The sequence below is a fragment of the Coregonus clupeaformis genome, unplaced genomic scaffold, assembly GCF_020615455.1.
Source record: "Coregonus clupeaformis isolate EN_2021a unplaced genomic scaffold, ASM2061545v1 scaf0037, whole genome shotgun sequence".
In the NCBI taxonomy this organism is placed as follows: domain Eukaryota; kingdom Metazoa; phylum Chordata; class Actinopteri; order Salmoniformes; family Salmonidae; genus Coregonus; species Coregonus clupeaformis.
Window position 1 is genome coordinate 474,006 of NW_025533492.1, and position 13,082 is coordinate 487,087.

At 48.8% G+C, this 13,082-nt stretch overlaps 1 protein-coding gene across 2 annotated transcripts in view; it reads right to left on the bottom strand.

Annotated features, from left to right (window-relative positions):
- Nucleotides 1–3,207: 3,207 nt before the first annotated feature.
- LOC121555770 (striatin) overlaps nt 3,208–13,082 on the bottom strand; it is a 91,678-nt gene continuing 81,803 nt past the window's right edge. The window contains exons 8-17 of one of the 2 annotated variants that reach the window (XM_041869602.2): nt 12,946–13,044; nt 11,828–11,974; nt 10,747–10,883; nt 7,628–7,803; nt 7,027–7,196; nt 6,157–6,321; nt 5,873–6,013; nt 5,570–5,671; nt 5,177–5,263; nt 3,208–3,940 (exon numbers count right to left, since the gene is read on the bottom strand). In XM_041869602.2, the coding sequence (XP_041725536.2) occupies nt 3,771–3,940; nt 5,177–5,263; nt 5,570–5,671; nt 5,873–6,013; nt 6,157–6,321; nt 7,027–7,196; nt 7,628–7,803; nt 10,747–10,883; nt 11,828–11,974; nt 12,946–13,044 (1,394 nt within the window). In that variant the 3' untranslated portion in view covers nt 3,208–3,770. The remainder of the gene's footprint in view (nt 3,941–5,176; nt 5,264–5,569; nt 5,672–5,872; nt 6,014–6,156; nt 6,322–7,026; nt 7,197–7,627; nt 7,804–10,746; nt 10,884–11,827; nt 11,975–12,945; nt 13,045–13,082) is intronic. The other variant, XM_041869604.2, reaches the window with a different exon arrangement.

Here is a 13,082-nt window from a genome sequence, read left to right on the forward strand (position 1 = left end):
TATATAATGAATGCATAAGGTTGAAGTTCTGTCAATCTTTGCAGAGCACAGTACATCATGAAGGACACTTTACGGTTGGTTGGGTTTGTTGACAGGTAGACTAAGGAGGCTGGATGGAGTGTGAGTGTGAATCACAAGTCGGGGTGAGTGTGTGTGTGTGTAGGTGTGTGTGTAGTGGTGTGTGTGTGTGTGTGTGTGTGTGTGTAGGGGTGGGTGTGTGTGTGTGTAGTGGTGTGTGTGTGTGTAGGGGGTGTCAGCCAGTCATACACCTACCTGTCCCTGTGTAGCCCCCAGCTCTCCTACCTGTCCCTGTGTAGCCCTCAGCCCTCCTACCTGTCCCTGTGTAGCCCTCAGCCCTCCTACCTGTCCCTGTGTAGCCCTCAGCCCTCCTACCTGTCCCTGTGTAGCCCTCAGCCCTCCCACCTATCCCTGTGTAGCCCTCAGCCCTCCTACCTGTCCCTGTGTAGCCCTCAGCCCTCCCACCTATCCCTGTGTAGCCCTCAGCTCTCCTACCTGTCCCTGTGTAGCCCTCAGCCCTCCTACCTGTCCCTGTGTAGCCCTCAGCTCTCCTACCTGTCCCTGTGTAGCCCTCAGCCCTCCTACCTGTCCCTGTGTAGCCCTCAGCCCTCCTACCTGTCCCTGTGTAGCCCTCAGCCCTCCTACCTGTCCCTGTGTAGCCCTCAGCTCTTCTCCCATCTCCACAGAGGAACTCTGGAGCTCTGTCAGATTGACCATTGGGTTCTTAGTCACCTCCCTGACCAAGGCCCTTCTCCCCCGATTGCCCAGTTTGGCCGGGCAGCCAGCTCTAGGAAGAGTCTTGGTCGTTCCAAACTTCTTCCATTTAAGAATGATGGAGGCCACTGTGTTCTTGGGGACCTTCAATGCTGCAGAACTGTTTTGGTACCCTTCCCCAGATCTGTGCCTCGACACAATCCTGTCTCGGAGCTCTATGGACAATTCCTTCAACCTCATGGCTTAGTTTTTGTTCAGACATACACTGTCAACTGTGGGACCTTATATACTGTGGGACCTTATATCATGTGATCTGTCACATGATCTCAGTATATATACACCTGTTCTGAAAGGCCCCAGAGTCTGCAACACCACTAAGCAAGGGGCACCACCAAGCAAGCAGCACCCTGAAGACCAAGGAGCTCTCCAAACAGGTCAGGGACAAAGTTGTGGAGAAGTACAGATCAGGGTTGGGTTATAAAAAAATATCTGAAACTTTGAACATCCCACGGAGCACCATTAAATCCATTATTAAAAAATTGAAAGAATATGGCACCACAACAAACCTGCCAAGAGAGGGCCGCCCACCAAAACTCACGGACCAGGCAAGGAGGGCATTAATCAGAGAGGCAACAAAGAGACCAAAGATAGCCCTGAAGGAGCTGCAAAGCTCCACAGTGGAGATTGGAGCATCTGTCCATAGGACCACTTTAAGCCGTACACTCCACAGAGCTGGGCTTTACGGAAGAGTGGCCAGAAAAAAGCCATTGCTTAAAGAAAAAAAAAAAAGCAAACACGTTTGGTGTTCGAGACTCCCCAAACATATGGAAGAAGGTACTCTGGTCAGATGAGACTAAAATTGAGCTTTTTGGCCATCAAGGAAAACGCTATGTCTGGTGCAAACCCAACACCTCTCATCACCCCGAGAACACCATCCCCACAGTGAAGCATGGTGGTGGCAGCATCATGCTGTGGGGATGTTTTTCATCTGCAGGGACTGGGAAACTGGTCAGAATTGAAGGAATGATGGATGGAGCTAAATACAGGGAAATTCTTGCGGGAAATCTGTTTCAGTCTTCCAGAGATTTAAGACTGGGACAGAGGTTCACCTTCCAGCAGGACAAGTGGTTTAAGGGGTCTTGGAATGGCCTAGTCAAACCCCAGACCTCAATCCAATTGAGAATCTGTGATATGACTTAAAGATTGCTGTACATCAGCGGAACCCATCCAACTTGAAGGAGCTGGAGCAGTTTTGCCTTGAAGAATGGCCAAAAATCCCAGTGGCTAGATGTGCCAAGCTTATAGAGACATACCCCAAGAGACTTGCAGCTGTAATTGGTGCAAAAGGTGGCTCTACAAAGTATTGACTTTGGGGGGGTGAATAGTTATGCACGCTCAAGTTTTCTGTTTTTTTGTTTGTTTCACAATAAAAAATATTTTGGGTCTTCAAAGTGGTAGGCATGTTCTGTAAATCAAATGATACAAACCTCCAAGAAATCCATTTTAATTCCAGGTTGTAAGGCAACAAAATAGGAAAAATGCCAAGGGGGGTGAATACTTTCGCAAGCCACTGTATATGGTCAATAGCAAGACAGCACAAACATATCTGGGAGAAGGCTAATTTCCACCCATGCTATTTATCAAAAACAAACACTCAAACTCACACATCAGCACAGTAAGTTAAGACTTAATATATATTTAGTTTATTATAAGTATTTGCAATTTTACACCCAATGTTTTTGTAAAAACGGACACCATTGTGAAAACCTTTCTGCATTAACTCCCCCTCCCCCCAAAAACAGACGCTCTGTAAAATAACTTTTGTTTCAATACCTTTTTAAAGCAAAGGCACACTTGTCAATAAGTGTTTTAAAAGGAAAGCAGAGAGAAAGGCTGGCTGGTGGCGGCAGAGCAGACCGAGTCAGAGTCTTAGAAGCACAGAGGAAAAGTGAGATGCTTCCATCCATGACAGTCAGCCACAGCCAGCCAACCAGCCTTCAGTAAATACCCCACATTTCCATCACAACACAACACTGAACCTGACTTGGAGGAGAAGTAGAGGAGGGACCAGGGAGCAGACAGTCTACCCTGGTCTGAGAGGAGAAGTAGAGGAGGGACCAGGGAGCAGACAGTCTACCCTGGTCTGAAGGGGAGAAGTAGAGGAGGGACCAGGGAGCAGACAGTCTACCCTGGTCTGAAGGGGAGAAGTAGAGGAGGGACCAGGGAGCAGACAGTCTACCCTGGTCTGAAGGGGAGAAGTAGAGGAGGGACCAGGGAGCAGACAGTCTACCCTGGTCTGAAGGGGAGAAGTAGAGGAGGGACCAGGGAGCAGACAGTCTACCCTGGTCTGAAGGGGAGAAGTAGAGGAGGGACCAGGGAGCAGACAGTCTACCCTGGTCTGAAGGGGAGAAGTAGAGGAGGGACCAGGGAGCAGACAGTCTACCCTGGTCTGAAGGGGAGAAGCAGAGGAGGGACCAGGGAGCAGACAGTCTACCCTGGTCTGAAGGGGAGAAGCCTGGACCTAGAGATTTGGGAAATGGGAGGCGTGGGGTTCTGGTTAATGGGCATGATGACATGGGGTGGGGGTACTCCACCTCTACACTATAAAACACCAGTCAGAATGTCTTCAACCACCTCGCCAGTTGTGAATGGAAGACAGACCATAAGATTAGTCTGAACCATAGTGTCAGTCTGTAGTCTGTAGACAGTCTGTGTGGGTGTTCATTGGATGCAGGTTGGAGAAAGAGGAGGGGCTCTGTGGCCGGTCACACCCAGGGGCCTGCCTGGATCGTAGAGGGAGGAGGAAGCCTTGTGCCCAATAGCAGTTCTCCTAACATACCTCCCAGCCAACCTCTGGAGGCGGGCCTAGTCTGGGGCTTAGTAGAGGCCATTGGCTGCACCATCCACCAGTCAAAACAGGGAACCAGTAGCGCGAGAGGGATTATGTGTGAGGTGAGGTCTGCGTAGCACCCCACACGCATACATCTATTGGTCCCTGGAACTGGGAGGCTGTGTCAGCGGACTGTGATAGGTCCTCGTCATACGAACACCTTGGCAAGAGCGTCTGCCCCGGCGGAGGCGATGTAAGCCTTAGAGGGGTGGAAGGCCACGTCATGGATAGACTCATCATTCTTCTTCCTGTGAGCTGTAAACTCCTGGATACACGTCTTAGTCTCCAGGTTCCACAGACGAATAGAACAGTCATGACCTGAGGAAGGAGAGGAGAGGGGGATTAGGGAGGGGAACGAGAGCAGACGAATAGAGCAGTCAACCGGAGAGGGAGGAGAGGAGAGGGGGAAGAAGTAAGGGAGAGGAAAGTGAACAGTAGGTGGGCGACAAGGCAGTTTACATAAAGTATACAGTTCTGGTGTCCCTCAGGGCTCAGTTCTGGGCCCTCTCCTGTTTTATATAGTATACAGTTCTGGTGTCCCCCAAGGCTCAGTTCTGGGCCCTCTCCTGTTTTATAAAGTATACAGTTCTGGTGTCCCCCAGGGCTCAGTTCTGGGCCCTCTCCTGTTTTATAAAGTATGCAGTTCTGGTGTCCCCCAGGGCTCAGTTCTGGGCCCTCTCCTGTTTTATAAAGTATACAGCTCTGGTGTCCCCCAGGGCTCAGTTCTGGGCCCTCTCCTGTTTTATAAAGTATACAGTTCTGGTGTCCCCCAGGGCTCAGTTCTGGGCCCTCTCCTGTTTTATAAAGTATGCAGTTCTGGTGTCCCTCAGGGCTCAGTTCTGGGCCCTCTCCTGTTTTATATAGTATACAGTTCTGGTGTCCCCCAGGGCTCAGTTCTGGGCCCTCTCCTGTTTTATAAAGTATACAGCTCTGGTGTCCCCCAGGGCTCAGTTCTGGGCCCTCTCCTGTTTTATAAAGTATACAGTTCTGGTGTCCCCCAGGGCTCAGTTCTGGGCCCTCTCCTGTTTTATAAAGTATGCAGTTCTGGTGTCCCCCAGGGCTCAGTTCTGGGCCCTCTCCTGTTTTATAAAGTATACAGCTCTGGTGTCCCCCAGGGCTCAGTTCTGGGCCCTCTCCTGTTTTATAAAGTATACAGTTCTGGTGTCCCCCAGGGCTCAGTTCTGGGCCCTCTCCTGTTTTATAAAGTATGCAGTTCTGGTGTCCCCCAGGGCTCAGTTCTGGGCCCTCTCCTGTTTTATAAAGTATACAGTTCTGGTGTCCCCCAGGGCTCAGTTCTGGGCCCTCTCCTGTTTTATAAAGTATGCAGTTCTGGTGTCCCCCAGGGCTCAGTTCTGGGCCCTCTCCTGTTTTATAAAGTATACAGCTCTGGTGTCCCCCAGGGCTCAGTTCTGGGCCCTCTTCTGTTTTATAAAGTCTGTCATATACTCACATGGACTCTCCAACCATTGCTATTATCATAACATGCAGAATGACAAGGTATCTATCTAGCTAAGGATGTTAGAAATCATTGATATAGAGTTGTTAGCTACTTACTGCCAGACATCAGATAGAGCCCGTTGGGGTCGACAGCTAGACTGGTAACTGCCTCCAGGTGGGCCACCATCGAGTGGATCAGCTTCCCTGAAGAGTTCAAATTGACAACATTTGTTAATTTAATGTTTCTGCTTTCTGTGTGAAGGTTAAGCTTTCTGTGAGTGCAGTAGTTGAACTGAATTCACTCCGCTTTTAAAAACATCTATAAAAACAAATTGCCGTGAGAAACCAAACGGTCAGGATGTGGCAAAAACTGGAAGACTGCGAGATTCCAAATACTTTTAGATTTAAGTAGGGACTGATGGAGGACCGTAAAGATCCGATTTAGTTCTGTGTGGAGGACACTGCTGGAGTGAAAAACGTTTGTATGTAGACCAGCAAAATGGCTGTTACCTGTGTTGTTGTCGAAGAACTTTATGTGTTTGTCCTCCTCAGCGGTGATGGTGATGGGGAGGGTGGGGTGGCTCAGCACCCTGTTGATCTGACAGGGGGTACCTGGGGAGAGGAGAGACAGCTCGTTAGGTCGCTCGTTCATATCCGGCTCCAAGGACCATGTACACTAAATAATAGACCATATTAGCCGTAAAGGCTTCCAGAACTGGGTTCAAATAGAATTGGGTTTCTTTACTTTTTTAACAAATGGTCTGGAGGCTTCCCAAACTCCCTGCCTCCATCCATCCTTCCATCCAGACCTACCCGTCTCTGCAGTGGACTCCAGGCTGAGCACCAGTTGCTGTGTCTCCATGTTGAAGAGGCCAATGTGACCGCTGGTGAATGATGTCACCATGTGGGCGGGCTCACTGCAGACCAGGTCCACTGACGAGGGCACGCCGAACTCTGAAGCAGTGAACCATATTGGTTGATTTCACCAAAGAATTTGAACATCATAAACATACAACACAAATCATGCAGTGTAGGATTAAAGTTAATTTGAATGACACAATATGGCAAATTAAGATGAAAACAAAGTCTGAGTGCACCTTTATGGTGGAAGGTGGCCAGGGCAGGCTTGGTATTGGAGGCGTCCCACAGCCTGACGGTGCCGTCTCCAGAGCAAGACAGGAGTCTCTGATGAACACTACTGTAGACCAGACCCCACACTGAGTCAGTATGACCACACAGCGCCCCCCGCAGGACAGACGGCTCTATTACACACAGGGAGGAGGAGGACATGTTAGATAAAGAGAGAGAACACAGAGAGAGAGAGAGAGAGAGACAGAGAGACAGAGAGAGAGAGACAGAGAGAGAGAGAGGAGAGAGAGAGAGAGACAGAGACAGAGAGAGAGAGAGAGACAGAGAGAGAGAGAGAGAGACAGAGAGAGAGAGAGAGACAGAGAGAGACAGAGAGAGAGAGAGAGAGAGAGAGAGCAGAGAGAGAGAGCAGAGAGAGAGCAGAGAGAGAGAGAGAGAGAGAGAGAGAGAGAGAGAGAGAGAGACAGAGAGAGAGAGAGAGACAGAGAGAGAGAGAGACAGAGAGAGAGACAGAGAGAGAGAGAGAGAGAGAGAGAGAGAGAGAGAGAGCAGAGAGAGAGAGAGAGACAGAGAGACAGAGAGACAGAGAGAACAGAGAGAGAGAGAACAGAGAGAGAGAGAGAGAACAGAGAGAGAGAGAGAACAGAGAGAGAGACAGAGAGAGAACAGAGTGAGAGAGAGACAGAGAGAGAACAGAGTGAGAGACAGACAGAGAGAGAGAGAGGACAGAGAGAACAGAGAGAGAGAACAGAGAGAGACAGAGAGAGAACAGAGAGAGAGACAGACAGAGAGACAGACAGAGAGACAGACAGACAGAGAGACAGACAGAGAGACAGACAGAGAGACAGACAGAGAGACAGCCAGACCTCTGTTCTTACCGTATGAGTCATATGGGTCTACGTTAGGGTTAGGGGTGTTCCAGCTCTGAATGGTCCCGTCCACCCCTCCACTGAAACATTGCTCTCCTGTACTGCTCATCACTACACACAGCACTGCACCCTGGTGGGCCCTGAACGTGTAGATGGGTTCCACGTCAAGAGAGGCACTCCTGGAGATGAAGACACAGAGAAATTGTGAGTTAGACAGTTGTAAACTTTCTAGACATCATGTGGACTGTATAAAGGTATCATACATTTCTGTGAGAGACATTGCTCTCACCATGTTTGGAGTCAATTCCATTTCCATTCAGTAAATTCAGGAAGTAAACTGAAATTCCAATTCTCCTCAATGAGGAATTGACTCCAAACCTGGTGAGAGGAATTGACTCCAAACCTGGTGAGAGGAATTGACTCCAAACCTGGTGAGAGGAATTGACTCCAAACCTGGTGAGAGGAATTGACTCCAAACCTGGTGAGAGCAACGTCTCTAGTCTAAGTCTCTGCTTTAGTGAAGTAGACACTGAGTTGTAGTCTTCCCTGTTGTCTTCTGCTGGTTAGGGTCAATATTATGGTGCTATTAGACAGAGAGGGTCAGTCTTACTTCTTGGTGGGGGCAGTCTTCTGCAGGTTCCACATCTTCAGCGTGTGGTCCTCTGAGGCGGTGACTAGAATCGGTTCTACGGGGTGGAACGCCAGACCTCGGATCCCGTCAAAGTGGCTCCGCAGGGTGAACTTAGGGTTCCAGGTCCTCCTCAGGGCATCCTGGTTGTTGGAGATCTGAGGAGGGGAAACACCATGGATTGTGGGTAGATAAAGTCTAAGTGAACTGCAATCCTTTGCATCCCAGGACAGCAGCAGGGCTATAGTACTGTAAATTCCCCAGGACAGCAGCAGGACTATAGTACTGTAAATTCCCCAGGACAGCAGCAGGGCTATAGTACTGTAAATTCCCCAGGACAGCAGCAGGACTATAGTACTGTAAATTCCCCAGGACAGCAGCAGGGCTATAGTACTGTAAATTCCCCAGGACAGCAGCAGGACTATAGTACTGTAAATTCCCCAGGACAGCAGCAGGACTATAGTACTGTAAATTCCCCAGGACAGCAGCAGGGCTATAGTACTGTAAATTCCCCAGGACAGCAGCAGGACTATAGTACTGTAAATTCCCAGGACAGCAGCAGGGCTATAGTACTGTAAATTCCCCAGGACAGCAGCAGGGCTATAGTACTGTAAATTCCCCAGGACAGCAGCAGGGCTATAGTACTGTAAATTCCCCAGGACAGCAGCAGGACTATAGTACTGTAAATTCCCCAGGACAGCAGCAGGACTATAGTACTGTAAATTCCCCAGGACAGCAGCAGGACTATAGTACTGTAAATTCCCCAGGACAGCAGCAGGACTATAGTACTGTAAATTCCCCAGGACAGCAGCAGGGCTATAGTACTGTAAATTCCCCAGGACAGCAGCAGGACTATATACAGTGGGGGGAAAAAGTATTTAGTCAGCCACCAATTGTGCAAGTTCTCCCACTTAAAAAGATGAGAGAGGCCTGTAATTTTCATCATAGGTACACGTCAACTATGACAAACAAAATGAGGAAAAAAAATCCAGAAAATCACATTGTAGGATTTTTAATGAATTTATTTGCAAATTATGGTGGAAAATAAGTATTTGGTCAATAACAAAAGTTTCTCAATACTTTGTTATAAACCCTTTGTTGGCAATGACACAGGTCAAGGCCACTCCAGGACCTTGAAATGCTTCTTACGAAGCCACTCCTTTGTTGCCCGGGCGGTGTGTTTGGGATCATTGTCATGCTGAAAGACCCAGCCACGTTTCATCTTCAATGCCCTTGCTGATGGAAGGAGGTTTTCACTCAAAATCTCACGATACATGGCCCCATTCATTCTTTCCTTTACACGGATCAGTCGTCCTGGTCCCTTTGCAGAAAAACAGCCCCAAAGCATGATGTTTCCACCCCCATGCTTCACAGTAGGTATGGTGTTCTTTGGATGCAACTCAGCATTCTTTGTCCTCCAAACACGACGAGTTGAGTTTTTACCAAAAAAGTTATATTTTGGTTTCATCTGACCATATGACATTCTCCCAATCCTCTTCTGGATCATCCAAATGCACTCTAGCAAACTTCAGACGGGCCTGGACATGTACTGGCTTAAGCAGGGGGAAACGTCTGGCACTGCAGGATTTGAGTCCCTGGCGGCGTAGTGTGTTACCGATGGTAGGCTTTGTTACTTTGGTCCCAGCTCTCTGCAGGTCATTCACTAGGTCCCCCCGTGTGGTTCTGGAATTTTTGCTCACAGTTCTTGTGATCATTTTGACCCCACGGGGTGAGATCTTGCGTGGAGCCCCAGATCGAGGGAGATTATCAGTGGTCTTGTATGTCTTCCATTTCCTAATAATTGCTCCCACAGTTGATTTCTTCAAACCAAGCTGCTTACCTATTGCAGATTCAGTCTTCCCAGCCTGGTGCAGGTCTACAATTTTGTTTCTGGTGTCCTTTGACAGCTCTTTGGTCTTGGCCATAGTGGAGATTGGAGTGTGACTGTTTGAGGTTGTGGACAGGTGTCTTTTATACTGATAACAAGTTCAAACAAGTGCCATTAATACAGGTAACGAGTGGAGGACAGAGGAGCCTCTTAAAGAAGAAGTTACAGGTCTGTGAGAGCCAGAAATCTTGCTTGTTTGTAGATGACCAAATACTTATTTTCCACCATAATTTGCAAATAAATTCATTAAAAATCCTACAGTGTGATTTTCTGGATTTTTTTTTTCTCAGTTTGTCTGTCATAGTTGACGTGTACCTATGATGAAAATTACAGGCCTCTCTCATCTTTTTAAGTGGGAGAACTTGCACAATTGGTGGCTGACTAAATACTTTTTTTCCCCACTGTAACTGTAAATTCCCCAGGACAGCAGCAGGACTATAGTACTGTAAATTCCCCAGGACAGCAGCAGGACTATAGTACTGTAAATTCCCCAGGACAGCAGCAGGACTATAGTACTGTAAATTCCCCAGGACAGCAGCAGGGCTATAGTACTGTAAATTCCCCAGGACAGCAGCAGGACTATAGTAGTGTAAGAGCACTATAATACTAACCCTAACCTGAAAGCATATTAGTTGAGGAAGGTATTGAATGGACAGACATCAGTAATGTAAAGCACACAGATCATGTTCTTGGCTAGTGGAGAGTGCTGATTGTATTTAGGCTACCCCAGATCCTCCTCATGTCGTAGGCCAGACTATCAGCCTCATTAGCTATGCTGAGTCCAGCCAGCTCCCCCAGTCCCTGCTCACACCCCCCTCTTCCTCCTGTCCTCCTCCCACAGAGGTAGATGGATACTTACATCGTAGGCCAGACTATCAGCCTCATTAGCTATGCTGAGTCCAGCCAGCTCCCCCAGTCCCTGCTCACACCCCCCTCTTCCTCCTGTCCTCCTCCCACAGAGGTAGATGGATACTTACATCGTAGGCCAGACTATCAGCCTCATTAGCTATGCTGAGTCCAGCCAGCTCCCCCAGTCCCTGCTCACACCCCCCTCTTCCTCCTGTCCTCCTCCCACAGAGGTAGATGGATACTTACATCGTAGGCCAGACTATCAGCCTCATTAGCTATGCTGAGTCCAGCCAGCTCCCCCAGTCCCTGCTCACACCCCCCTCTTCCTCCTGTCCTCCTCCCACAGAGGTAGATGGATACTTACATCGTAGGTCAGACTATCAGCCTCATTAGCTATGCTGAGTCCAGCCAGCTCCCCCAGTCCCATCTCAGCCTCCATGTTCTCATCAGGACCCATGATAAAGGACTTCCCAGAGGAAGGAGGGAACGTCAAGGCCTCCACTGGAAGAGAGATGGAGGCAGTCAATTAAATCAATCAACCAGTAACCTGCAGGATACTCATTACACTCAAGATGTTAACACTGGGCAAATACATGGTACCATCCAACACCTAGTTTAGACGAGCCCTGGGTCCAACAAAGGCAAGGACAGAGGTACAGTAACTTCGTCAAAATTCAAGATGTGCACTGGGCAAATGTATGGTAGTACAGAGACAGGGACAAGGACAGAAACAGGGACAAGGACAGAAACAGGGACAGAGACAAGGACAGAAACAGGGACAAGGACAGAGACAGAGACAGGGACAAGGACAGAGACAGGGACAAGGACAGAGACAGGGACAGAAACAGGGACAAGGACAGAAACAGAGACAGAGACAAGGACAGAGACAGGGACAAGGACAGAGACAGGGACAAGGACAGAAACAGGGACAAGGACAGAGACAGAGACAGGGACAAGGACAGAGACAGGGACAAGGACAGAAACAGGGACAAGGACAGAAACAGGGACAGAGACAAGGACAGAAACAGGGACAAGGACAGAGACAGAGACAGGGACAAGGACAGAGACAGGGACAAGGACAGAGACAGGGACAGGGACAAGGACAGAGACAGGGACAAGGACAGAGACAGGGACAAGGACAGAGACAGGGACAAGGACAGAAACAGGGACAGAGACAGGGACAAGGACAGAAACAGGGACAGGGACAAGGACAGAAACAGGGACAGGGACAGGGACAAGGACAGAGACAGGGACAAGGACAGAGACAGGGACAAGGACAGAGACAGGGACAAGGACAGAGACAGGGACAGAGACAGGGACAAGGACAGAAACAGGGACAGGGACAAGGACAGAAACAGGGACAGGGACAAGGACAGAAACAGGGACAGGGACAGGGACAAGGAAAAGGACAGGGACAGGGACAGGGACAGAGACAGGGACAGTACCTTCATCAGTGCGGTTGTCCTGGTGCTGTTCATTGAGCCTGGGTGCGTTGGAGTGGGCCTGGGAGGTAGAGGAGGGTTCTCTGGGACTCATGTCCTCCTGGTCCCTCAGGTTGGCTAACATGTCCTGGAGCTTAGACCGGTTAGGTCCTGGGGGAGGGAAGACAGGTAGGGGGACAATATCATGTACAAAGTCAGAAGCTGTGTCCCAAATGGAAGCCCTATGTGCCCTGGTGAAAACAGGTGCACTATAAAGGGAAGTGGATGCCATTTGGAACTCATTCAGAGTGAAATTGGCTTGGCAGGTAGTAGAGCTGCGACCACAAGGGATCGTATCTACCTGCCCCTGCCCCTGAACACACATCCTGAATACTCACCACCCCCACATCAAAAATCAACACAACGGAAATATCATTTGGTGAGGACAAAAGAGCAAGAAAAGACAGGCTGTAGTTGAAAATGATCCCAGGATGAATCTGGACAGAATCACGGCACATGGAGAGGATAACGACTGATGCTAAAGTAGGAACATGGGGCTGGGCATCTCTGTCTTGTTTCTGTATCATGACATCCACAACTTAAATAGTCTTGTCTTTCAAGGTTGCAGAGTGGATTCTAAGTGTTGTTTATGCCCTTCCAACACTACTAGGAGATGGGTACGGTGAGTAGGTTGAGTGCAATATGATTCAGTTAGGGTTTGAATCCTGGCAGACTTAACTCCAATAGAGGTTCTGTAGACTGAAATAAGAATGACAATGGTAATATCATGGGGAATGATTCCCTGTAGCTAGCAGTGTACACATTCATTTCTAAACTAGAGACAGAACAGAATGGAGCAGGCATTGGAGGATATAAAGGAATAGCAAAACAAACAGATCCACAGACAGACAACGTTTACATAAAGAGACAGAGCTGAAGACAGAGCTATGGAAATAGGAAAGAGAGCTGAAGACAGAGATATGGAAATAGGAAAGAGAGCTGAAGACAGCTTAGAAAGAGCAGCTAAAGTAAAAGAACAAGATGCTTGTTCTTGATTTAAGGCTTTTGTTTCTATTTCTCTTACTCTACAGAGAGAGAAGAGGAAGAGGAAGAGGAGGAGGCGGCATGGAGAGAGGACTTACTCTTCCCCTTGCGCTCCTTCCTGTACTCCTCTTTGAGTTTGGTTATCAGACCCGGGTCCACGTCCCAGGCCTCTGACATGGCAGTCTGCTCCTCTTCCTCTGCAGGGGGACAAACCAGAGCGATAGGAGGGTTTGGC